The sequence below is a fragment of the Lampetra planeri genome, chromosome 37, assembly GCF_965212315.1.
Source record: "Lampetra planeri chromosome 37, kcLamPlan1.2.h2, whole genome shotgun sequence".
Classification (NCBI taxonomy): domain Eukaryota; kingdom Metazoa; phylum Chordata; class Hyperoartia; order Petromyzontiformes; family Petromyzontidae; genus Lampetra; species Lampetra planeri.
Window position 1 is genome coordinate 9,569,354 of NC_136143.1, and position 26,856 is coordinate 9,596,209.

At 46.4% G+C, this 26,856-nt stretch overlaps 1 protein-coding gene across 3 annotated transcripts; it reads left to right on the forward strand.

The window, feature by feature from the left end:
* The first annotated feature begins 114 nt into the window (after positions 1-114).
* Positions 115-25,575, forward strand: RNF10 (ring finger protein 10). 3 transcript variants are annotated; one of them, XM_078612047.1, is made up of 17 exons: positions 115-481; positions 3,306-3,505; positions 5,747-5,946; positions 6,873-6,963; positions 9,083-9,267; positions 9,715-9,851; positions 11,709-11,866; positions 12,816-12,956; positions 13,803-14,049; positions 14,732-14,865; positions 15,735-15,852; positions 17,387-17,488; positions 18,998-19,165; positions 21,528-21,628; positions 22,380-22,437; positions 23,896-24,072; positions 25,254-25,575. In XM_078612047.1, the coding sequence occupies exons 1-17, from the start codon at positions 370-372 to the stop codon at positions 25,343-25,345; spliced, it is 2,421 nt and encodes an 806-aa protein (XP_078468173.1). In that variant the 5' UTR covers positions 115-369; the 3' UTR covers positions 25,346-25,575. The 3 variants fall into 3 exon arrangements, with proteins under 3 accessions (XP_078468173.1, XP_078468175.1, XP_078468174.1); XM_078612049.1 differs by having other exon boundaries at positions 123-481; positions 3,315-3,505; XM_078612048.1 differs by having other exon boundaries at positions 126-481; positions 22,336-22,437.
* Positions 25,576-26,856: the final 1,281 nt, after the last annotated feature.

The window sequence follows — 26,856 nt, forward strand, 5'->3', positions numbered from 1 at the left end:
TGTGGGCGGGGCTTGGACTTGCACACCCCTCCCACCCACGCATGCGCACGCGCCCCAACATCCGGGTCGCGGCAAAACGAGCCGCTACCCCCGCCCTGCGCATGCGCAGTCGGTGCGCATCCGGGCTTTCTGTCTCGCGCATGCGCGGTGGCCTGTGGTGGGGTAGAGGCAGAGTGGAGCAGGGGGTCTCGCGACCCCTTCTCTCCGCTTATTCTCCTGCGTCGGTTCGGCTTAGCCCGAAGCGGATCCGTTGGCCGTTGTAAATTGTTTACTCGCAGGTTTTAATTTTTTTCTCCTTGTGTTGTCGCCATGTCGAGGTCGCTATAATGGTCGCGATCGAGAAGACAGGGAGACGGAGCGGCCCCGCTTATGACGGAGAGCCCCGACGGGAGTCACGTGATGGAGCGGAGAGCGAGCGCGCGCGCGGGCCACGTGACTCCGGCCCCGCCGTCGCGCGACGCCATTAGAGATGCGAAGCCCGGTGAGAGGATGTCTGGGGGGTGGGGGGGGCATGACCCGGATGGCGTGGTGAGGGGGGGGACATGACCCGGATGGCGTGGTGGGGGGGGGGGGACATGACCCGGATGGCGTGGTGGGGGGGGGGGACATGACCCGGATGGCGTGGGGGCAGGACCCGGATGTGGATGTGTCGGGAGGGGGGGCAGAACCCGGATGGCGTTTGGGGGGGGGGGCATGACCCGGATGACGTTGGGGGGGGGCAGGACCCGGATAGCGTGGGGGGCCAGGACCCGGATGGCGTGGGGGCAGGACCCGGATGTGGATGTGTCGGGAGGGGGGGCCAGGACCCGGATGGCGTGTGGGGGCATGGCGGGGGGGCATGACCCGGATGGCGTTAGGGGGGGGCAGGACCCGGATGGCGTGGGGGGCCAGGACCCGGATGGCGTGGGGGCAGGACCCGGATGTGGATGTGTCAGGAGGGGGGGCCAGGACCCGGATGGCGGGGGGGGGGGCATGGCGGGGGGCATGACCAGGATGGCATTGGGGGTGGAGGTGCAAGTTGGGGGGCTGAGGGCAGCGCGGGCCCTTGGGGGTGGCCCCCTCCCCCAAGTCCATGCCTGACATTAAAACAACTAAATAGGCGACGTTTCGGCCAATGGCCCTTTACTCGGTGCACATGTAATTCTTTCTAAATTAGAAATTATGTATAACGTATGCAGTCATTCAATTGCTTTGAGAATTGGTGCCCCAGTTAAAGGTGGGGCGGGGTGTGGGCTTAGTGGCAGAGCTAAGTGCTGCGTAGCTACACGCCTCGCCCGTGTGGAAACTGCACGTCCACTACTGTACCTGGAATGCAGCAGTGCGGGGCGACCCTCCGCGTGAATCGTGGCTGCATGTGGTGGTGGTGGTGGTGGAGGTGGTGCTGCCTGGTTGGGCGAAACGGCAATACCAAGCAGGGGTCGACAACCAAAATAACGAGACCTTTTTTTTTCTTTCAAATTTGGTACAACAACAAAAAAATCCCATGCGGTATTTCTAGAGCCGCAGTGCAGGTCGGTCTTTAAAGAGCCGACCACGTGCGGATCCGGACCCCGCAGATTGCCGACCGCGTGCCTGGGCTGTATCGTATTGCAGAGGGCCTCGTGTGCTGTGTGTCTGTGCAGTACAGTAATTGTGTAACAAGTCCACTTATTGTATTTAACAACCACAGCATATTTAATAATAATAGGTTTTTTTTTATCCTTTTTTCTGGCAACAAAACTGAAAGCTATTATTATACTTTGCTACTGGCAAAGGAGGAATCATGATGTAAATGCTTACCCCGAGCCCTCATTACTGATGGTGCGTTGTCTTTGAGTTGTGCGCCTTTTGGCGTCTTCTGGTCGAACACCATGTGAGACTAGGCTCTAAGGAAAGCTGTCTCTGGTGTGGACCAATCAATTTCAAGGACGGTGCATACATTATCAGAGTGTGTTTTTTTGTTTGCATTCTGACTGCAGGTATTGTGGTCTATGCAAACATGACTCCTTGTAAAAAAAAGGTTTCAGTTTTGTTGCCAGAAAAAAGGGTCAAAAAACAATTATTATATTTTGCTACTGGCAAAGGAGGCCTCATGTCACAGCATATTTATTGAAAGCCAGGACTTAAAAAAACAGCTTAAATAAGATTACGCTATGTGTCAACATTTAAACACGGGTTAGCCTTTTTTTATCGACCCCCCGTCTCGAGATAAACTTAAAGAATGTAGAATACATGTGAAAAAAACATTATTGAATACTAACTTCAGAAAAAAACCAATCTTGAAAGAGGGTTTTGCGTAGATGTTTTCTCCATTTAATATTCATAAGTGGCTTCATGGTCACGAATTCCTATTGCTGTACAACTATAATTTGGCCACGTTTATCCGTCTGGTCCACTAACCCTGGTTTCCAAAGCACTGCGTCACAGGTGTGCATTTCAGCTGAGTGCCCATTACACACCCCACACACTATCTTTGTCCTCCTGTCTGAATTTAGTTGTCACATTTTATGTATATCCTCATACCATGCGTTGTTTCCAGGCATCATTTAAGGTCTTTCTCCACGACCTCCCTGCATACCACAATGTTATTGGCAAACAATGCTCGCCATGGTGTTGCTTTGTGTGTCTTCCCCTGTCCGGAGTGTCAAGGACAAGTAGAGGTAGGGACTTAATTCTGGCCCCTTACGTACTCCGTCGCCAAAGCCTTTGTACTTTGTCCTCTCTGGAGAGCAGAATGCCCCTTTAACAGCATTAATTTGTGTCACCATTGTGTATGAAGACCATGGACGCACTTACAAAGTCCTGTTTTGGAGGACCACATGGCTGGTCTTGATTCGGTTGATGGTCGACCATTGGCAGCGTGGAAGGTTGAAACCGGGGAGGTTCGACGGTAGGGTCCTGTACGAGATGTTGATTTTTGACGTCGGCCACAGTCCGGATTTGCTTTCACCTCTCGCCTTCATTTGTATTTGTGGCGTGGAGTGTGCTGCTGCTGCTGCGATCCAGAAAAGGGGTGGCGTGGTTTTAGGCGAATAGGCGGCGCTGGGTTTGTCCCGATGTATCGGAAGGTGCGGGTTAACGAGAATAGTTTTTTGTATCATGCTGTAGAGGGTGTCCGGCCTTGGTGATACCGAATGCGGGGGTGTCCACCATTTTTAAAGGGACCTGATTAATCATTAAGGGGAAAAAAGTAAATTTCTTTAAAAAAAATTTGAGTGTTATTTTTATTAATTTTGTGCTTATTGCTACAACTCTGGCCTGTGACGTTGACTTATTGACATGCTTGCTCTCCTGACCCGTGCGTGTCATGGTGCGCATTGCACTAGATGCTAAAGCTGGTGGTGGAGGGAGGCTCCGGCATGGGCGCAAGCGAGAGGTGCCGCAGCCCTTCCCCAAGCCCGAGGTGGTGGCGGGCGCGAACCGCCGCGCCGCACCCCAGAAGAACAAGACGTTTGATAAGAGACCCCCGACTCGCGGCGCTGGGAAACCCGCTGGCACTTTTACTGTTGGTGGAGGACGAGAGGAGGTGAGGCCATGCCCCATGGGAGGATTTGCATACACTCATTGGTTTGCAAAGTTTGCATTGGTCATCAAGTTGCCAAGGACAGGTCTTTCGTCTCTGGTAATCAACAGTAAAAATACAACACAAACCTGTTATTGTTGCGTCCTCAAAATAACGTGGGTAGATAATACATGTTCTGAATATAACGGGAGGGGGGAGGGGTTGGGAACCTTTAAAATGAAAGTTATCATCTAATGCTAAAGTATTTACTATACAGTACCTACTCTAGCATTAGATTATGTGGTCCACAATTGCTGGGGTTTTTTTGGTGGTGTTAAGTGCCGTTTATTTACACGGTTATTTAATTAGAATAATCTAAAACAATATAAATAACATAACAGTTGATTAGGCAAAAGTGGAAATGTGAAGAATATGGATATACTAGGGCACCCTGCCCCTGAATTGGTATTATTTCCAGGACATTATACATGCATAGGTTAGAAATCTAATTTTAATTGCAATGGTACTGAGTCAGCATGATTATTGCTGAATGAGGACATGCTGACTCGCACAGTAGTATCGGCAAACATACATTGTCGCTGTTCTAATGCACCTTATTATGACAGGAGGCGCCATTATGACTTTGGTCACCTTCACGTTCTTTTGCATGAATCTGAAACTAATCAATGTCCATTAAAGCTGCAGTGATCTAACCGTATCGGCAACTTGTAATCCTCAAACAGGTGGGAATGGTTTTATATTCAGGAATCGTAGGAAAAATCTATGACACCTTGTGGGATATTCTAGCCCTACACAAAAGTACAATTTTACAAGAAAACTTTATAACGTTCAAACTTGCCCAGACGATTTTGTCAGTGTATGCCAGTTGTGAGCATGTAATGCTAGTGAATTTAGAAACATTTCCTGTTTATGTTGGGGAATAGTATTGGTAGGTTATTAAAAAGATGTTCTATATCCACATACCCAATTTGTATTTAAACAGTTTCTACTAGGGGTTACATGAAATGTTACAGAATTAAATCTTTGCAACGTTCTTATATTGCATTGTTTTGCATCTGAACAATTTCGTACTAAATAATTCAGTAGAATAACCACGGTTGATGTTATCTGTTTATACTTGGCAAAGTGGATCCCTGCTCACACGAGTTTTGGCCAGTGCTAGTCTCTGCTAGTGGTCACTTGAGGTCATCACTGGAAAGTTCACATTATTACAGTGGGGACCTGTCTCCATGCCACGGCCACTGTTGCCTTCACGCAGAGTGGTGCTCTTTGATAACAACACAATGGTGGTGATGATTTATTGACCCCTGATGAAGATCTAAACTCTACATTACAACCATTCAAAGTAAAACACATTAATTATTTATCAGACAGTGTAGTCCTTAATTTATAAAGAGGCGAAAGCCCAAAGATGCAAAGTCTCCTTTTGATGGAAGGCTTTTTATGTCTCCGTTGAAAACATCGGCGATCTTCGGAACGGGGTCCTGTAGTTTATATGGAGTGCTCTTGCCAATGACGCCTGGTAATCCAGCAACATTTGTTTACCAAGCCCGTCTCTGCTGGTGACATCAGAAGGTAGAAACCTGTCCAGAGTTTTCCGAAATAAATGCTGCTTGACAGTGTTGGTATGGAAATCCAATAGGCCAAATAAATATGTTTACAGGCACTCACGAACCAGCTTCTATGATATATATATATTTTAACATGAGCTTAAAACACGAACTCGTACTTGCAAATTGAACCGCGGAACTATTTTCGTCAGTTGAGCGATCCTCCGAGATGTAACGAGTCAGCCTCATGTTGGGAGTGTGTGTATGTGGGCATTTAAATAAGGCCACGTGAAGTGTCGAACGCCCGCTGGCAGGAGGGCATGGGACAAACTCAAGTGCCATGGGTTGACTGAGATGACTGGCCGATGCACCACCTGTGCCAACTTCACGTGGCTTTAACGTGCACATAGCCAGGCACAAACACCGTGGTGACATCACTGCCACTAAGTGGCGAATGGCGGTTATTTAAATAAGTACATTGTGTTCTGACTTACAAAACCGTTCGACTTACAAACAGATATCAGGAACTAATTAAGTTAACTAGTCATATATGGAAACAGAACAGAGTTCTTTTTGTATATCTTAATGACTGGTAGTTGTTGCAGGTCACAGCCTTTTATGACAACTGAAGAGTATAATCGGTGAATGTTTGGGGCAGTGACCCATTTTACTGTGATATTGTCTGCCTTTTCAGGTGATGTATGATCAGCAGACGGAGTTAGCCGACCTGGCACGTGGACGTAAGAAGGTGAACGTGAATCACCTGTTCAACTTCACGCTGGAGCCGCGCGAGCGATTCTCTCCGTACCATCCCAGCACGTGGAGCCGCAAGGGGGGCGCCTGGTGGGGCCAGAAGCAGAAGCCGTTCAACAAGGAGCTGTTCCTGCAGGCCAAGTACGACCCCTCGCACCATCCCAGAGAGACACAAGCGGGTTCGCAATCCGTGTCAACGCACCCCAACAACTAACACTCTTGTTTTTCTACACCCATCGATATTGAAATTTGCCCAGTCGCCCCCCATCAATTGGGTGTGTATGCATCCACACTAGCTTTGGATTTGTTTGCAATGGACTTCTTGGCATGGTCAAAATTGTGGCTATAGCCATTTCACAAATTATTATTATCACTTAGACGTAGACCCCTTTTTGTCTATCCATCTGCTGCTGAAAGGGAGCCACCCCATGCCTTCCAGGTCTTTTAGGTTAATTGCTCATACTTCATCGTGCTGATCAGTGCAAATTGGTGAATGTGGGGAGCACAGATGTGGAAGCATGCATCGAAGTGCAGAACAACCATGAGTTTTGCTGCACTGCCCCCCTTACTACTACCCACTATGTAGCATTGGAAGCCTATGACAACCTGTTGTGCATGGCGGTAAACCGTGCAAGCTCTGCCCATGCTCGAGCCTGCTTAGTTTCCAAAATTTGACGGGGCGATTTGGTCATTACCCTTTAATATTTCTGTGGTTAAGTGTGTTCAATGTACACCCTGTTTCGAACCCCAGCTGTGGGTGTTTTTTTGACTTGAGGTGCTTAACAATGTGTTCCTGTCAAAAAAATTACCCCGCTAAGTCAATCGGTCATTGTTGTCGGTGTCGTTGATGCCACCACTCCTCACCATTCCATTACTCCTTCGGCTAGAGCTCTCATCGCTTCCTTGCCACGTACCATACCATACTTCCAAGTTACAGGGATAACATTGTGTATGACTGTCAGTGGAATTTGTGCTCCAGTGGAGTTCCATTGCCTTTTTAACATGATAAGAACAATCTTATCATAGCATTTGGAATAACAATATGCCACATTTTGTTTTTGTTGCAGCTGCCAATTTGTGGTACTGGATCAGTGTGATTATAGCGTGTATCTGGCGGACCCCGACACACTGGTCGACTGGGATTTAGTGCAGCAAGTGGTGAGTATCTTTGTGCTGTTTTTGCGAGTGACGGGGTGATGCTTTTCTCCAATTACGACTTATGCAGTGGGTGCAAATATCCACATTCCTACGGTGAGGGCCACTCCCTCCATCATACGTCACGTACAGTAAAAGCTCATTATTTTGGTATTTGATCATTCGTAAATGTTGATAATTTGGCAAGGCCAGAGCCCCATGTGTCGAATTAGCAAGGGTTTACGATAACATTGTTGTATGATGTTGCATTGACAGTGGTGCACAAGCACGAATAATAAGTACACGCACGATACATTATAAATGCAATCTTTTAAATGAAAAACACAAATCTTTAAATTGATTCTTATAATATTTACCAGATCGAGGCATATTAGCGTCAAGTAGTGTTTGCTGAAATGAGGCACACGCTGCTCGAGGTGCATAGACCACTCGCCGTTCATTATTACCGACCCCACAGTCATATCACCCCACCGATATAAGTATCGCAAGGCCTTGCAGTGCAATGAGTTGACAAGGGAAGAGGCACTGCATGTCCATCCCCCCACAAAAATCCATCCAACCCTGCTCAAGAAGTATTTTGACCACTTTTGAGCACGTGACAGCATTTCACATGCTCATTGCTTCGCTGTTAATAAGTAAAGGGACACGTCGTTTGAAATGGCAACGTTGTCCATTTGGTTTTAATGCTGAAGCAGCGGTAAATGCTGTGGCGATGCCAATGCTGTAAAGAGTTTTTTTCCTGAAAAAAATATCGCAATTTCCAATAAATACAAGCAGAATTTAAATGTGGCATTTATATACTGCAAACAATGTTGCTTCAAGTTTATTTGGCTATTTATATCGCAAAGTCGTCTTGCTGTGCAACAAGAACTGAACTGCAAGATCCACATGAATAAGATTGCAGCCTTCTGTAGTTGCAAAATTGTGGAAAGAGTTTTGCAATGCAGGCGTCCTCTGATACAGAGTTGTGCCCTCTCCCCTCCCTCGTGGTTGTGCCAGTTGCTGTGTGGAATCTCGATGTTGATAGCCAGGTTACGGACTTCTACATAGCAACAGCATTTTCCCAACTATCCCGGATTGTGACCAGAATTATAGAGTAGAATTGCTTATAGTAGATTTCTATTTAAAGCTTTCGTGACTGCAGGGATTCATCTTCTTGGTTCTTTCGGTAAAGTCACGTAGAAGGGAAATAATAAAAATAAAACATTATAAAATACAATTCTCACGACGTTTCAGCCACAATGCAAGCAGCCGTCCTCAGACGCTGTCTTTCCGACAGACCTGTTCTTCACCTGAGGACGGCTGCTTTTTTATTTTATTATTTCCCTTCTACGTGACTTTACCGAAAGAACCAAGAAGATACTTATAGTAGCTTATTGAAATGCCTGATAAAAGCTTGTTGCATAGTGAGTGACTGTAATATTGAACGATTGACAGTGCGTATTGAGTTTTGTGTAGCTATGCTGCTTGAACGCTGAATCTGCCTCGGTGTAGATGGAGTGCTCAACTCTGACATTTGGCAACCCGTTGTTTATTCAACACTGCAAACTGCTGAAGAGATTCACAAAGTCGAAACTATTCCAGAGTTATTCCTTCCTCAACAGATGCTCCTGGAAATCATTGGCCCTGAGGGCCAATGTGCTGATGGATGTGTAACATTAGTGGACATTTGTCTGTGGTCAGGGTTGTGAAGTATGTGGAACTCTGGTCGGTGTTTGTGTCCAACGGTGGTAGTTTTGTTCGTAACATTGCTACTTGCATACAGTGGTCAAGAATAATGGGAGAACCGAGCTCAGTTTCCATTGCATCTCTTGCCGTTTATAAATCACGTTATGCATGTGGTGTTGCGGTTATTCTAGCCTGCATTCACGTTTCTGGCGGAGGAGTTTCTCATCTTTTTTTTTACAGAAGATGTTAGAATGATTTTTGATTTAAAGCTTTCGTGACTGCAGCGATTCAATAATATATATTTATATTATTTCCCTTCTACGTGACTTTACCAAAAGAACCAAGAATGTTAGAATGATGTTTACTTTGTTTGGTGTTTGTGTGTGGTGGTGGTGGTAAAGTAACCCCGTAACACTGTTTGGCGTTTGTGGTGGCGGTTGCCTTTTGTGAACAGCGGCTGCTGAGCCACGGGGTGCTCTCCTGCCCCATCTGCTTGTACCCGCCCACGGCCGCCAGGATCACACGCTGCGGCCATGTCTTTTGCTGGCCCTGCATCCTGCACTACCTCGCTCTGAGCGACGAGCCCTGGAGGAAGTGCCCCATCTGCTATGAGGCCGTGCACAAGAAGCACCTGCGCAGGTGAAGATGGCACCACGGGCCGAGTCCCCTCCCCCCCTCTCCGTGTGCAAACACGCGGCGTTTTTGTTCCTTGGAGACCGAGATTGCAGCGATCATTCATGACAGGACCATGTAGGGTGGTGATGGCTTGAAGTTGATGATGGGGACATTGAAATGTACAACATCGGCCAAAACTATAATCGGAGAGTTGTAACCAAATAAACATCTAATGTCTAACAGTGCCAAGTTAAATTTACCATAATTGGGACTAACATGACGCCCCTTGTTTAAAATTAGTGATTTTATCATGAGTGCTTTAATGCCATGCCTTGCCCTGTATCAGAATTAACGCTGATGAAATGTGAAGTTTTGTTAATTCCAGTTTGTTTGCTATGAGTGTAGTGCTCGTGCTATTTTATTTTGACCGGTGGCACTGACTCCCAAGTGTTGCTGTGTGTTTCTGTGCAGCGTGGTTACGAAAGAGACCCACCAGTTCGCAGTGGGAGACACCATCACCCTGCAGCTGATGAAGAGAGAGAAGGGTAGCGCCATCGCTCTGCCTCGTAGCCAGTGGTTCCAGGTGGACAAGCCTCTGTCAGTTATCGGTGAGATCTCTTAACTATAAGTCGGTTAAACTTAGATTTAAAGCTTTCGTGACTGCAGGGATTCATCTTCTTGGTTCTTTCGGTAAAGTCACGTAGAAGGGAAATAATAAAATAATAAAACATAATAAAATAATTATCACGGCGTTTCGGCCACAACGCAAGCAGCCGTCTTCAGGTGAAGAACAGGTCTGTCGGAAAGACAGCGTCTGTCTAAACATCTGATGTCTAACAGTGAAGAACAGGTCTGTCTTTCCGACAGACCTGTTCTTCACCTGAGGACAGCTGCTTGCGTTGTGGCCGAAACGTCGTGAGAATTATTTAATTTATTATGTTTTATTTTTATTTCCCTTCTACGTTACTTTACCGAAAGAACCAAGAAGATATAAGTCGGTTGTCTTGCACTGTGATTTAATTTAATTTATTTTCTACCTACGTGACTTTACCGAAAGAACCAAAGAGTATGGATCCCTGCAGTCGTTAAAACTTCAAATCTAGAATGTCTCGCACTGTCATTAAGACAGTTTTTTTAATTGTGGACTTTTGTGTGCGTGTGTGCGTTGTGCCCATGCAGGGGGGTGTATTGAATGGGCAGAGTGTTGTGCCGTGGCACTATGGGGCGGGCGTTAGCTGATATTGAACGCTGTGAGGAGAGCCCTTTTTAACATGGTGAATTAAATTGTACGGCACGATAAGCGTTAGGTGGGTGCATAACAAAGGGTGTTCCAGATGGTTTTAGATGGCAGGTTTTCTGAACCAATCGTGAAACAATCTCTACACGACCCACCTAACGCTCGGCAAAGCAGCTCCACAGGCGTGTTGGGGCATGCCTGTAATCCAGCCCTGTGGAAGTAGGGGGATGGCATTGGTTTTGAGAGGCCTTTCATGTCGAAACTGGCCCATGGTTTGCTTGGTAGTGAATCAATGCAGCCGAAATTATGCACTCCCAGGTGGCTGCCCGTGGCTGGTGGGTTTTGTAATAATTAATTTTGTTTTGTTGAGAGACTGATATGGGAAGGAGAGGTCGCCTGCTTCTTTATTTTGTGAGTTAATGGAGAAAAGTTACGTCAAGCGTGAGACTCGTGCACCCTACGTGTGCTTGCAGTGCCCCATACATTGTTGGCACAGCAAAATTGGTTGCGACGCATCTCATCTGCACGGACTTTGTAGAGTTATTTCCTCGTGTGTGTGGGTTTCCTGTGGCCAGTCCCAAAGAGCAGTCCTTTTTATGTAAAGGAAAATAAAGCTCATGTAGTGCAACTATTTACCATTTTTGTAAAATAAGATTATTACTATACCTCTCAAAATGTTGCATATTATTACTCACAGCACAGACGTAGTTTATAGCGTTAAAACATTTAGTCAGAAGTTTTTTTGATATTTGTATTATTTTGTGTAAAAATATTAGTTTCTAACATGGAAGAGGCTAAACGTTGCGATGCACAACCCTCCTGAGAGGCTTTCCTGGACAAACAAATTACATTATTATTGTCCCTATTAATAAAGTTTCCTTGGGTAAATCGCGCTGCGAATTGTGTTCCAACAACTTGTCCTGCATCTTTGACATCTACAGTTATACCATCGGAGAACGATTGTTTAAAGGCGCTTTATAAATTTAAATAATTATTTTGTTTAGTTGTCCCCTCCCTTACTCCCGATTAGCACGGTTCGCTACTTGCGGCGCGGAAGAAGATCAACATACATACATGGCATTGGGAGGCCTTTGTCCCGTTGTGATTGTGGCTGATGACGTCTACGACGAATGTATAGTTTTGAAACGCGAGCGCGGTTAGGGGAGGAGGGGCGCATTGTGACGTGCGTGCGGGCCTCTGGTCGCGTGGTCGGCCGGTTGTGTCGCAGACGCGCAGAACTCGCACCACTGCAAGCTGCTGCTGGCAAGCCGGGCCGACGTGCAGACGAGCCTCTCCCTGGAGCAGGAGCAGCTTGTGCAGCAGCTCCTCGAGGAGAGCGACACGGCCGAGGCCTGCTTCGTGCAGGCGGCGCTCGGCGAGCTGCAGGTGCGCGCCGCTTGCTTGTTGCTGCTTGCAGACAGACGTGGCGGGCCCTGGTGGTGGTGGTTGACCGAGCATCGCCATTGCACTTTGGTGTTGCATAATATCTAAAATGATGCAAGCCCTGTGTGTCTGTGTCTGTCTGCACGAGTTTGTGTAAGAATGTGTGACCCTGTGCTTACTCTTTGGTTCTTTCGGTAAAGTCACGTGTGACTTTTCCGAAAGAAACAAAGAGTATGGATTCCTGCAATCGCGTAAGCTTCAAATCAAGATTCACCCTGTGCTTGCTTGTGTGTGTGGATGTGTATAGGGTGTAGGTGCTTGCTAACATCACTTGCCCCAACAGTCTTACAGGCTATACGGGGGTCTTTGTCTTCTATAGGGTGTTGTAGTGCTGGCCACATCATCCCCTGCGTGTGCCTCAGAAATACGGTATTTAGCCTTCATATGTGCTTTTTAACAGCAACACTTGGCCCAACGGTCTGTAAAGCTATGCATGGCTCTGTCTTTGGTTTGTGCAGTGTGTGGATGTGGGTGGAGCAGTAAGGCGGCCAAGCGTGGTGCTGTCCACCCACACCCACTCGTATGCGTATCAGCATTCGTAGGTGCTCACTAACAGCACTTGCTCCCAAAGTATTTTAAGGCTAGTCGGGCAATCTTTGTCTTGTCTATGTAGCGGTAAGCATAGTGGTGCGCACACTGCACTAGTGCGCGCAAGTGGTGATTATCTGATTTGATCCTGGGCCTCTCCTAGGTCGTCTCTCGCCTTATATGAGTACCTGGTTCAATGTGTAAATATCAGCGCTGGGGAAACCAATGTGGTCAGCCATAGTTCTACACGCACCATTGTTTTTTTGTCATACCAGCCTTAATTACTGTATACTCGCTGAATGCACGAACGCCTGTCATCTCTGAGGCTAAATGGGGTTTTTTGGCTGTGTGCGCGCGTGTGCAGAACCAGCTGAAGTGCTTTGAAGATGCAGGTGCAGATGTGGGTACTACTCTGGAGATGCAAAACCTGTCTCTTGCCGAAGCTTCAGAGCCAGATTCTCACGAAGTGAAAGAACCAACAAGTTTGACCAACTGCAACAAACAGGTTAAATAATTTTTGATTGAATGATCTCACACAATCCTGTAAAAAAACAAAAACTGTATTTTATTTATCTCTCTGTTTTAATTTCACATTGGGTGGTGCTGGTGTCTCTTGGAGACGTGAAGCTAATGGTGAAAATTGTACATTCCCACTGCAGGGACCTATTGTTTCCCGAGGACAAGCACTGTTGACTTCAGACTCTTTATGTAGACTGCACGAGGAATCCGATGAGCTATGAAGCTCTTTATCCCCCACAGATGTCCGGTATGAGCGAGGGATGCTCAATTACTCAAAAACGTGATCTGGAGTTTGAACTCGCCGGCCTTTCCTGTGCCACTGGCACAAACCACAACGCCCTCGCTCCCCCCAGACTGCTGCACAGTGGACATTGACGAGTCTGTTACATTGTCATTTAACTACCTCCATGCAAATATGGGTACTCGAGTGCCAATTGCTATTAGGATAGAAACTCTCGCTGGCAACTGATGTGGTTAAAATATAGGATGTTGGTGAATAATAATTCATAATCACAATCAATCCCTTAACCGTGGGGGTTGTGGTGGTGCCAGATAATCTTTTGTTATATGAACAACATCTGACCACCTCATCCAAACCATGGTGGGTTTTTTTTATCCATCTGGTCCTTGGCCAACCTCTCCCCATCCTCCCTCTGACTGGGCCATGTAGGACATGGCTGGAAAGAGAGTACACCTTGGCGCTTTGAGTCACACGGCCGAACCACTGTAGCTTTTTTCCTGTTTGCTATCGCCAGCCGTGGTTGGTGTGTATCCCTCTATATTTTTTTCAGTCACCTCTGCACAATTTTGAGACCTTTTTTTTGATTGACAGGCTGTGCATAGGTACGCTTCGGCGTTCGACGAAGAGTTTGAGGAGGAGGTCGCCAAAGAAGCTGCCGAGCCAGACGGCGCACAAGAGGAGGAGGTGCAGCTGGAAGGAGCTGCAGGTCTAGCTGCGACTGAACAGGAGCAGCAGCAGCAGCAGCAGCAATGCTTACAGCAAGAGGGGCACGGGTGTGAGGTGCTAGAGGAAGAGGAGGCCAGCTCCCAGAACAACCTACACCACTACTACTACCAAGGTGATTTCCTCCTGCCATTCATTTGCAATGTTATCCTTGTACAAGAGGCGGGGGGGAATTTGTTGAATGTGCTAGTGGGGTGTATGTCTGTAGGTGTGTGTATGGTAGGGAGGCGAGCGGTAGTGTTGCCGTTGGCGCACTGCGCTATGAACCTGGCGACCCGAGTTCGATTCCCGCTCACGGTCAACACCAGTGACGATTATCTGAACCGATCCTGGGCCTCCCCTAGGTCTACTCAGCCTCAAACTAGTACCTGGTGCGATGTGTAAACATCGCCATGAGTGAGACAAAGGCATCTGGGCGTGGTGTTGGCCACCCACCTCGTGTGCCATTTCGGCCTTCATAGGTGCTCGCTTAACAGCACTTGCTCCAACAGTCTGTTAAGGCTATACGGGGGATCTTTGTCTTTTTCTGTAAAGTGCACAGCCTGGCACAAGCGCCGTGGTGACGTCACCACCACTTAGTGGCGAATGGCGGTTGTTGTTGTTGTCTACAAATACTCTGTGCCCAGCTACTCACCCTGTCCGCTGTGTGCGCTGTGTGTGTGCGCTGTGTGTGTGCGCTGTGTGTGTGCGCTGTGTGTGTGCGCTGTGTGTGTGCGCTGTGTGTGTGCGCTGTGTGTGTGCGCTGTGTGTGTGCGCTGTGTGTGTGCGCTGTGTGTGTGCTGGTGTTCCCTGTGCAGCGGAGGACGGGCAGCACATGTACATGCTGCCCATGAACCGCCGCTGCCTCCTGCAGGAGCACGGTGGCCCCGAGGGATGCCCAGACCGCGTCACGGCTCACATCATGGACATCGAGAGCTTCTCCATGACCGAGGTGAGCATCTTCTGCACCATTCGCACTATCTCCATCTCACCGCGTCCCTCGCTTGGCAGGTTTTTATTTATTTGTCCTTTTCCATACCTGTCAATCAGTGCCGACCTTATTATAGACCAATGCAGACCTTATTGGTCACCCCTTGCCCTTATAAATCTCAACCCTCATCCTACAAAGTCCCATCACAAGGAGAGAAACACAACAAATAGACAAAAGTATGTTTTGCCCGTATTGAAATGCCTGTACGCCGTATGGACCTGAAAACTAAATTTTCCTTTACAAGAATACAGGGTAAACCGTAAGGGTTCACAATTATGCTTCCCCCCCCCCCAATTGTATTCTATTTGTGGTTTTCGGTGTCTGGACATGAGATGAAATATCCATTTAGAATCTCTCGCAGAGCAGTGCGACCCTCCGTAGCAGAGAACGGCCCACGGAACCAGATATCGGAGAGCTACTAAGACGATTCGTTCAAGTTACCTATGGTCCAGGCAGCCTGGGGAGGCACTGCCCCCCAAGCGTCCCGTGTATGAGAGTAATGTTTGTTGCATGACGACAGTAAAACTGATATTTCTGAGAACTGGAATTTAGCCAAATTTAAGTGCAGAGTCCAAATCGGCTCGGCCAGTCATGTCTTTGGGGTTCATGAAATGAGTCGTTGCTTTGTGCAAAGTCAAAAGTGCTTTCACCTTTGGGAAGACTGACACCCCCCCCACACCGCGGGAGTGTGACATTTCCACCACCGACTCAGGCATGAGCGCCGCCACGCGCTTGTTTGAGCTGAGGCACTTTGGATTCTTGAATGAACGAAATAGAGGATGACACCTGTAATGAATTAATTTCGAACTTTCCTCCCTTGCTGTTTGCAGTATCACCGTAAACGTTACAACTACCTGGACCACTTGCCCCTCACCTGTGAGATCAGCTTCTGCGAGGTGGCCCTGCAACCTCCCCTGGTCACCCAAGCCACTCTCCAATACTTCACAGGTAGATTAGCCTGCTCTGTGCACCTTCCACGACTACTGCTTCTGTCAGTCGTACGCTCCTGTATTTTTTGTAACACTAGCCGGTTTTCGACTGCTATGTCACTAAAGAAACCGTCTCTGTAAGCCTCATGTAATAATCCTGAACTGTTAAATTCCTTAAAGTGGAGCACTTCCCTCCCAAGCCAAGTAGGGAAGTGTAGCTCTAACCTCTTGACAGCAGGGAGGGGTATGGTATATATCTCTGCCCAGCCTAAGGTTAACATATCAGACATTTCGCGACCAATATTCATAATTCAGGTTTTTTTGGTTTAGATGACGTAAATATAAATGTTAAGCCTGCCACCACCCGACACAGCCACAAATCTGGCTGCCGCCTGATGACGATAGTTGTAATTACTGGCGAAACATTGTACTCACATTGCAAATGTTGTGGAATTTCTCTCCAACCCACCGGTGTAGTGCTTGTACTAGTAACGAATTGGCCACGTTCTGTTTATGTGGCAAACCTTACTAATTGGCTGTGTCGGGTGGTGGCGGTTTTTACGACACATTTATATTAACATGATCTAACCCACAAAAAAACTCTTATGGATAATCAGGCCTGTCATCTCAGAAATGTGAAACACTAAGCTAAATGACCACAGTTTCCCATTAAAAATGTTTAATTACTGTTTGAATTTTCCTGCTGCTTTTTAATGCAGATGTTCAGATGCATTTTTATTTAATTTTATATGATGTGAATGAATGCTGTGATGTTTGTCTTAATAACGCTTGGATGAGTGTATCGTTGAAACAAAAAAATCATCATAAGTGTCGGAGTCACCTCGAGCCCAAACTAATTTTTTAATTGGCCAAACATACCATTGTGCAAGCCACCTTAAAATAGCATTTTGAGAGGGTAAATGAACAGCAGCATTGTTATTTTTATTATTATGAATTCTGGCTGTGTGCACTATTCTAACGTTTGGTATAGTGGGTGTAACAATTCACCTACTGATGATTCGGTGAATTCTAGACTTTTGAGCTATAAGAATAGACAATTGCGGGATCTGGCTTATTGCTCACAATCGCTGATTTTGTACATTTAATTGTGACTGGTTGAGTATTGTCTTCGATGTTTCTAATTGTTTTGTTCCATATAATACAATTATACATGAACATATAGTCTTTAAACAACCAAATTACTTACAACATAATTTAACTGATGCATTGCATTTGGTCTGATCCTTTGGCTATTGTGTAATTGTTATCTCCAAGTTTATTGCTCGTGATAATTAAACCAACATTGTTGCTCCAGATGCGCGTGTTCATATGGTTTTGAAAGTTCACCTCCCTTATACAATTAACTAATGTATAACTGTGATGCTATTTAAATACAGCATCAAAACAACACCAAGCTAAGATTTGGCACAATTTTTTTTCTGACGTCACCCTCTGTCTCTCTGTCCGGCGTGTTGGCACTTGCGTGTGCCACGTTGGGTTTTGACGCCCGCCGCCTGACGCTGCTGCGGTGCTTCTCTCCGCCCCGCCAACAGCGGACATCGAGAGACGCAGGGTCCTGCGGCAGAAGAAAGCGCGCGATGAGCGCCGCAGGGAGAGAAAAATCGAAATGGAAGAGAACAAGAAACATGGGATTTGTAAGTGATGCACCACCTTTTATTACTTTCACGTCGTTAGTACACATCGTCTACGGCACTTTTTGGCAATCAACCGCTGGTACAGTCCAAAGCGTGGTAGATGTATGCTTGAGCTTCTTTCGCGCCGTATGTAGCCAATCAGCGGTGCGGGGCAAGGACAACAAACCAAACACAAAGCAGTTCTAAAGAAACGAGTTTTCAATCTTGATTTAAAAGCGCATAGCTCCACAGTCATCCTAATATCGGAAGAATTGAGCGTTTCATACGACCGCAAAAGCGCATCTAAAAAAAATTAACCCGTAAAAACAAAGTTTTTCACTATAAATCCTTTATATGCGTGGCGGCTAGAGTCCTCTCGTCCTCTGGCTTGAGATGGCTGCCACCAATGGTCAGATGATTGCCTGCCACCATTAAGCAATTGGTAATTAAATATAATTTATTTTTTCCTAAAAAGTGTAAAATTTTGGAAAAAAATTTTCACGAAAATTAATTGTAACGCACAACGAGTCTGTGTGCAAAATGTCAGCTCGATTGGATCACGGGAAGCGGGTTAAAAAACGACCGAAAGATTTGCACGGTCGTAAGCGCGCAAGCAAGCAAGTGAACTTAATATAAAGGATTTTAAAAAAACGTGATGCGGTGACCGTCTTTGTTCCATGACTAGCCAAAAGCCGCTAATGCGAGGAGTTCGCATGATGACCGTTTATGCTCCTTGACGAGATCAGCAAGGTTTTGTAGTACAGTAGTTTTAACTATGCAACTTGGCTTGTAAACAAACGCCGTGACTACAAGTCATGGCGACAGCCAGGCAAACGACCTGGAACCGTATAACAAAAATGTATGCAACATAACGTGTATTTACTCTTGGTACACACTTTGATTATTTTCCACCAAAAATAGAAATAAGAATAAAAACATAAAAACAAACGAGACGTAAACCTACGTGACTTTACCAAAAGAACCAAGAATATGAATCCCTGCAGTCACGAAAGCTTTAAATTGAAAAGTAAACCTAAGAGTTAATTTATGATAAGTGGAAGAATCGCCTTTAATCGAATTAACGTATATCGGGGGGGGGGGGGGGGGTACACCTTTATTTTTCACCTTGCTCATCGGTGCACTTTTAAAGCAGAGAGTGTGGATGTCATTATCCACTTGAATTGTCTTGAAGAGTTTATTCTCAGTGGTCTCATTTGTTATATCTTGTTTGTATTATTTCTCATGTATTCTCTTGTGCTTGTTACAGTGTTGTCCACTCGAATATTCTAAATTCATTGTGTGCTTAAGATTTGCATACGTCACAAATAATTGATTATTGGACGCACGATTTGGTTCGTGCATTGTGACCGTAAGAATCTTTCAAATTGACGAGCTGATGAACTATTGCACACCTATTTTTCCACTTAGGCCTGTCGGCAGGCTCCGTACAGAGGCACTATTTTGAATGCCGCCTTGTTATGATGCTTTTCTTACGGAGCTCTTACGTTCACCGCGCTTTGCCCGCGGCAGATCCCGGGATGCGTGTTCCGCTGGAAAACCTCCGCCAGTTTCCATCGTTTGGCTCGAGTCCCGAGTGCGGCCCGGGCGGCCCCACAGACGACACCGTGGTGATGGAGATGAGCTCACCCGCCGTGCTGCACTCTCCACAGGACAGCAGCAGCAACAGTTCCGCAGCAGGTGACCCTCCCCGGCCCCGATTGTTTAAGAGTGATGCTTGGCAAACGTGACTGTGAGTCCTGAAAAATACACTGAGCCTTGGTTAGGCCCAGCACGTGTAATGATGACCTTGATGGATTGGCAGTGGTGCGCAAGCACAAATAACCAACAACTCAACACACTTGTCAATAACACCGTAGCCCTAAAAGTAAAAATTATATAAACACAAGAACTGATGTTAACAAGTTACTGGCCCGGCTGGGTGGCTGTGTGGTAACACTCGTTCCTGACAGCAATAAGGGCCCAGGTTCGATTCCTGACTCAGGTGCCTTTTTGTGGGGAGTTTGTATGATCACCCCCTATTCTGCATTGGCTTCCTCCCATAGCTAAAAAAAACCACATACTTTGTAAGTGGTGTTGGCCAAACATGGCAAGGCTGAAAAGCTACCTGCAAAATTACTCAGTTGGGATTAGAAGAGAGCAGCATGGGCCACGACTGTGAATTCTGGGGAGGACCCTCCAGAAATAAGTCTTGAGACTCGGCGAGTTTTTCCTGGTTAAAACAAACGGAATGAAAATAAAATGTTAATGAATCGCAATATCAGTGTTTCATAATTTCATAATTATGTTTTTTATTCATTGGTTTTATGTTTTTGTGCACTTGCAGTACAGTTAAATATTATTTAAAAGTTCTTCAACTGCAGATTACTTAACATAAGCCTGCAACAAGTATCCTAATTATTGCAACTTTACAATCTATGACGCTTATAACGCACATGCACTAAATAATGAAATCCATGAAATACACAACTGAAATAGTGATGTAGCAACCGAGATGTCATTTAGTCTGGAAAATGATTTGTAAAACATTAAATTAATGGGTAATATTCAGAGGTGCCTTTGCAGTTCATATGGTTGAATATAATCTCCTGAGGCTCACACAGTCAAATTAAGGCTCCCCTAGAACGTTTCCTCCCTCACCCCCTTCCTCTATCTCCCTCCTTCACCTCCCTCCATCTCTCTGTCACAAATCTTCCCTCCTTCTTGTTCAACTTCCTCCTCTTGTCTCCCTCACCTCCCTCCGCTATCACTACTCTGTCTCCATTTCTCATCCTCCTCTGTCTCCTTGCTTTTATCACGTTTGCGCGGGGGGGGTCTACAGCTGGGATGGAGGGTGGGGGGGGGAGGCGTGATGTCACGACAATGGGCGAACCTGGCTCTCAATGCTTGTGGGTTACAGGTGACGTCATCACGCAGATGGTGCGCGGCAATGTTCACCAATGCGTGCACGGGCACTCGCCCACAAGGGAAGCAGGCAGACGACAATCCATCACGGAATCCAGCCAGAAAACGATTTTCTAAAATAGTATAAAGCGTCTTTTTTTCCATTAAAACATGACGGGAAATGGTGTTGCATTTTTTTTTCTCAAATTGGCAGCTGTTCAGATTTCATGTTTGTGTAACGGATGTTATTCATTGTAGGTTACTGGGAGCCAATGTTTCACGAATCTTGACGTTTAGTACCTAGGATGTAAAAAAAAGGTTAGTCCGTTATTGACATCGACTCTGTGTTGGTTCTGACAAACTCTTTAAGTAGCGTGCAGAGTTGGTTAGTTGGTGTTTACTTAACATACCCGTCACGTTAGGTCTGGCCAAGCAAATGTTTGTAATCGTTTACCAAAAGAAGAAATAAAAACAGTTAAAAAAAGTAACAAAGTGTCTCCCTGCTCAAGGGAGCAATAAGGGGGTGGTGGGAGTGGTTGTTTATTTCCGTTTAGGGCCTTGAGCCAGCCGTTGAACTTTCACATTCTCACGGCAGGTACCAAGAGGAAATGCAGAGGATTGAACGAGTTGATGAAGCGTTTTCAGCGTGGACAAAAAATGTATACGGACCAGACGCGCGTGTTTGAGAAAACTATCGCAACACCTGGGTCTCGGATAAGATTGGTCACGTGACCTCTCCCAAAATACCTCTACGTGTCCTTTTCACACTGTAAACGGTAGCCTACGTTTACAGTTGTACCTAATAAAAATGTATAACCGAGTAAGAGCTCATTGTGACCAGACGTCCCGTTATGGAGGTCTGTCATACGTAGACATCGGCAAGCTCCACACGTTGTATAATCTGGAATGTTCTCCCAACGCATTCGTTGTGTCCCCATTTTTAGTCCACCTTGGAGGGAAGCGTCATAGAAAATGAAGTCGACCGTGCTGGCAGAAACCTGACTTTATAAACCTGTGATTTTATTCTACACAGGTGGCTTTTCTAACCAATCAAAAATAGACCTAAAGTCTTGTCAAGTAACGGAGGAGTGTCTTGTGGAGGTGTGTGTTGGGTGTTTAGAGCTTGTACTGACTTGCTGACTTGTGTGTCAAATTCTAGGATCATTCCTGAGCCCGTTGGCACCAGCCTTTGTTCCTGGCAGTCCTTCTGCCGTGGAGAGCATTGTTGAGGATGAGTCTCACCTACCTTCCTTTGCACAGGTAACAGCTCAAAGGGGAAGGGGCTATGGGTGGTATGCAACATGTACTACTTAACTCAACAGCTCCATCGGTGTTTCCATACTGCACGTGTTTTGAGTGAGATTTAGAGCTAATTTTAACGGCCTCTGAATTCTTAATTTAGTGTGCTCGGTCATTTAGCTTTGTGTTGCAAAGGGTGGCTTCCTGATTATTTTTTTATGTTTATAATTTTCCTGCTTATGTATGTACTTGTGTTGAACTCCTTTCACACCATATGTAGCCAACCATGCTAATCGGAGGCGCTTATATTCCAGTTGTCCTAATTGGCATCATAACACTCAACGGAATTCTTCCTGTTGCAACTCAAATTGTTTAATTCCCCACACCTCCGAATTGATACTGCTCAATTGAGTGGATACCATTCGTCCACCTTCAAACAGCCCCATTCCCTTCCATCGACACATGTTTACGCACGCATATTCCTGCACACATGGACACGTACACAAGTTAATACGTTAATTCACAAGCACACCTGCTCGTAAAACGCACATTCAGACGTGTGTTCACACACACACACGTGTGTGAGTTTGTGCATGTCCAATGTTCACACTTACCCGTTCGCTCACCTTTTCGTACGTTCAAACGCGTACAGCTCAGATGAAAATCTGGTAACATGTACACGTTTTCAAACGCATCCAATCGTGCACCCACATACTCATTCGTTGCAGTGGCAGCCGTCATACTGGATGTGCTTCTCTCTCGTGACGTGCAGATGCTTAAGGATGGAAAAGCTAAATCGGATGCCTGGCAGAGGAATGTGGACAAGAGAGGTACGCGAGTTACACGTTTTCTTTCAGAAGCACCGACTATATACCTGTCCCTATGAAACGTGCAGCGTGATGAATGTTAATCCTTTTAGCTACTTCCAAAGCGAGATGCTTGCATACGGTTTGGGGAGAGTGGCGGCGCAGCGGTTAGCGCGGTGCGCTAGGAACCCGGCCACCCGAGTTCGATTCCTGCTTGCGGTCACCGCCAGTGATGGTTATCTGAACTGGGCATGGGCCTCCCCTCGGTTGACTCGGCTTCATGAGTACCTGGTGCGGTGTGTAAACATCGTCACTGGGGAGACAAAGGCGGCCGGGCGTAGTGTTGGTCACCCCACCTCCTCGTGTGCCGTGTTGGCATTCATAGGTGCTCGCAAACAGTACTTGCCCCAAGAGTCTGTAAAGGCTACAGGGGGGGTGAGGATCATTGATGGGTGACCACCGTACACAAAGCAGATTGTCATAGGGCCGTGGGGGCAGCAGAGTGTGGTGCAGCAAAATAAATCAGTTCATTGCCCTCCACCATCAACGTGCAACAATCGATGTGGTGGAGTACGATTTAAAAAAGAACCCTATTACCTGGCATGGCATGGGGAGCCTGGGTCACTTGCAAACAAAAATACACTGGCCTCTTGAGCTGTGACCTGGTTAAACAAATTAACTTGACTTGCCCTCATCCATCAACCATTGACTTTACACCATTGGAACCTCCCTTGCCAGTAGCAAAATATGATAATTGTTTTTTACCCTTTTATCTGGCAACAAAACGGACACCTTTTTTTACAAGGAGTCATGTTTGCATTGACCACAATACCTGCGGTCGGAATGCAAACAAAACAGTGCGCCTTTTGGCGTCATTTGGTCCAACACCATGTGAGACTAGGCTCTAAGAAAAGCTGTCTCGGGTGTGGACCAATCAATTTCAAGGACAGTGCATACATTATCAGAGTTGTGTTTTTTGTTTGCATTCCGACCGCAGGTATTGTGGTAAATGCAAAAATGACTCCTTGTAAAAAAGAGGTGTCCATTTTGTTGCCAGATTAAAGGGTTAAAAAAGCAATTATCAACCATTGACTTGAAGTTAATTTATTAGGTATAACCCTGTGAGCCATTCGGCTCTTGAATCGGGTGCAACCGCAAAAAACAAAAACATGAACAAAAAAACATCTTAAAGTGAATATGTGACCGAGTGCAAACAGAAAATCCAATTAAAGACAGCAAAATATTGCAGAAAAAACACCGTACACCAACGCTGTGTGCAAAAATCCCAGTGGGATGCAAGTCAACCAACAACAAGACAACTTAGATTAAGGCCATCAGTCTAACTCTGTACGACAACAAACAAACATGGCTAAACCAATACACTTTTCGAAATCACTTGACCAGAAGGATTGTATACTACAACGTGATGTACGTGATGTGCAATTCTCAAGGTGTGGCCGCCCCCCTCCCCCCACTGCTCAGCACCAGCTCACGCAGCAGCGGCGGTGGGTTCCGGTGTGGATAGCGATGCCGAGAGCGACTCGGAGGGCATGCCTGTGCCCAGCTTTCAGAACTCGTTCAGCCAGAGCCTGGAGTCTGCACTGCTCACTCTGGAGGCTGCTGCTGCTGCTGATGAAACCAAGGCAGCGCCATCATCAGGTGTTGTACAGGCTGGCACCTCTCGCCTTGCAACGTGAACTTAATGACGTGCTGAGGCTGGCCGGGTTTTGCTCCGGAGGTCGGAGCACTCGCGGGCACTGTTGCTAGATATCCTGTGTTTAATTCCAGATTAAAACTGTGCTCCCAGAGGTGCATGGGGTTGATGGGTCTCAGCCTGGCCACCAAGAGAACTCGCAGAATGAAAAAAATCTATCCCGTTCAATTTGATGTTGTGCTTAATTTGGCTACAGTTTGCCTTTGAGGAAGCAAATGATTAGTTACACACTTTAAACCAAGGAGGATGAAATGTATTTTTTTTAGGCATTGAAACAGATGTCTTGCCTGCTAATTTATTACCAGTTGTATACGCAAGTCCAGACACGTTACATCTTGTTTAAGAGCACACGGTGAAGTAGGTTAAGTGGAGCTTTGTTTTAACTTTGCTTTCAGTTCTGTTATTTAAGCAAAGGGAGACCATTTGTCATCTGAAAAACAACAGGTTAGAATGACACAATTGGGTTACTTTATTGGCTCAAGAAGCAAAGGAAACTGTCCACTTTGAGCCTTTAAAACAAGACATTTCCAAAACAGCGAGCTTCCAAAACAAAAGTTTTGAAAGCTCCTGCACCCCAGCAACATGATGTCATCGTCACTCGTCACCTCCCACATCCCTTCCCCGCTGACCCTGGAAAATCTGGGACAACGGATTAAAAAAATATGAAAACATTTTTCAATAACGCTGCTTTAAAATAAAACATACATAAAAGCGACGTTTCAGGCAATGGGCCTTTCATGTGCTATGGAGAAAGTGCTCAGTGTCACCTGTTACATTATATTTTGACATTTTTAAGCCAGTGTTGTTGACGTGTGACTTTTACTTGTTCACCATGGAGATGGCGAGTTTTAAGATATTTAAATTAACATTTTCTTGAAATCCAACTCTTTCATTACACCCCTGAACAAACGACACCAGTTGGCATACTGTTGAGCACACGCAACCACTGTCCTATTGTTATCTTCTGGCAGTGACCCTTGAATAAGAGTTTGTATAGATCAACGGGGCTTTGCTCGGGAAATAAACTTCTGAGCTGCTCAACTCAACTTCTGATATCGTAAATAACATTTGCGTCCTCGTGGTGTGCCTGCTTGCACTCAACCGTTTGCTCCGTTGTTGTTCGCAGACTGCCCCGCGCAAGGAAAAGGTGGAAAAAAGAAGAAAAAGCAGATGAAATTACTCTTCAGCAGCTCTGTGTTCCATGGAAAAATTAATTGAAAGTGAATTTAACAAATGCTTGTTTGTCAACGTGTGCTGCTGCTGCTGCATATTACTTAAACATGGCGACTGGCCTCATGTGATTACTTGGTATACCCCAGACTACAGACTGGTTGTAGAGGTCTGGCATTGGTGTGTTTAGAGCATTACGACTTGTATTGCAAAGCTTGTAGAGTTTGTAATGATGGCGATTGAAACCTTAATAAAAAGTAATAATGGTGTCATTTCAACTTTACGCTTTTTTCCTGTTTTGTTTTGACCTGTAAAATGTTGGTTGGTTGGAATGTCATGGCCTAACCCAAGAAACAAATACGGATCGTGGTACTGGCTACATAAACGCTCGCTTCTTTGTGTAATAATCCAGGACGAGAGAGAAACGCACGTGCACACAAATTTTTGTTAATCAGTTGCTGGATGAGGACCCCTCCCCCATGGCGTGCACTTCCATGATTCCATCATACTGGTCAGTGTGGGTTTACTAAGATAGGGAGCACAAGATAGGGGGTGGTATTTAGTACAATCGATTTTTATTGCACTGCCCCGTTGCTACGACATGGCCCTGCTTATACTTCTCGTGACGAAATTTGCCTGTTTGTATCCACAAATTCTTTAACTCTGCCCTATCAGACAGGGTGTCAACTGTAGAGCATTCGACTCGCGTTCATGTCACACGTGTAGTCATGGGTCAACTTGAAAAATCCTCCCGGTGGTGCCCATATTAAAACATTCCTCCTGCGGAGGGAGCTGGTAGGAACGTTGGGTTGCTCGGTCAATGGCCAGGGTCAACGGCGGCGTGGTGTATTCCGCAAATATGCCCGACTGTGAGGGCGGGCACAAGCCGGCGTGAGTAGGTTAAACGTTGAGTTTTATAAGGGCACCACGGAGTGACCAGCCCCTCCCCACCCAGCCCCACCCCTCCCACCCCCCACCCAGCCCCACCCTCCCCACCCAGCCGCTCCCATTTTTGGATGCACGACGGACGGACACTAATCTCCTGTGGGCTGGTGTGATAAGAAGGTTCCTACCAGGATGACTCAGGCTTGGGCAAGACACGTCACTGGAAGGGATGATGGCCGGCGGTCAATAATAAAGTCACGTGGCAGCCAGAAGAGGTAACGTGGCTGAATATCCACCGTGGACATGGAGCAGTGAAAATCGGCTCGTGTGCAGCAGGCGCGAGATGGTTTGCTGCAGCGCAGGACCGTGAGACGTGGCATATTCCTGCGAATCACGCCAGGGGATCTATTGTTTACGTCCACTGTGAAGCAAACGGCGCCTCGTATCATGGTTATTACACCTGCAATATTAATTAGGGTGGCCGCTGGATGTAAACTGCGAACATCTGCAACAAGTTGTGACCGTGCTACCGCTCACAATTACATTAACCTATTACTGGTAGGAACCTCCAGGCTACACCAGCCCACAGGGGATTATTGTGTCCGTCGTGCAAGGAGGGGCTGGGTGGGGAGGGAGCGGCTGGGTGGGGAGGGTGGGAGGGGTGGGGCTGGGTG

Bases quoted from the DNA above. Each gene is read 5' to 3' on its own strand.
- RNF10 (XM_078612047.1), top strand. From the start codon at position 370: ATGACGGAGAGCCCCGACGGGAGTCACGTGATGGAGCGGAGAGCGAGC. The intron at 15,853-17,386 runs GTAGATTAGCCT...CCCCGCCAACAG, and splicing joins CACTCTCCAATACTTCACAG to CGGACATCGAGAGACGCAGG. The intron at 24,073-25,253 runs GTGTTGTACAGG...TGTTGTTCGCAG, and splicing joins CAAGGCAGCGCCATCATCAG to ACTGCCCCGCGCAAGGAAAA.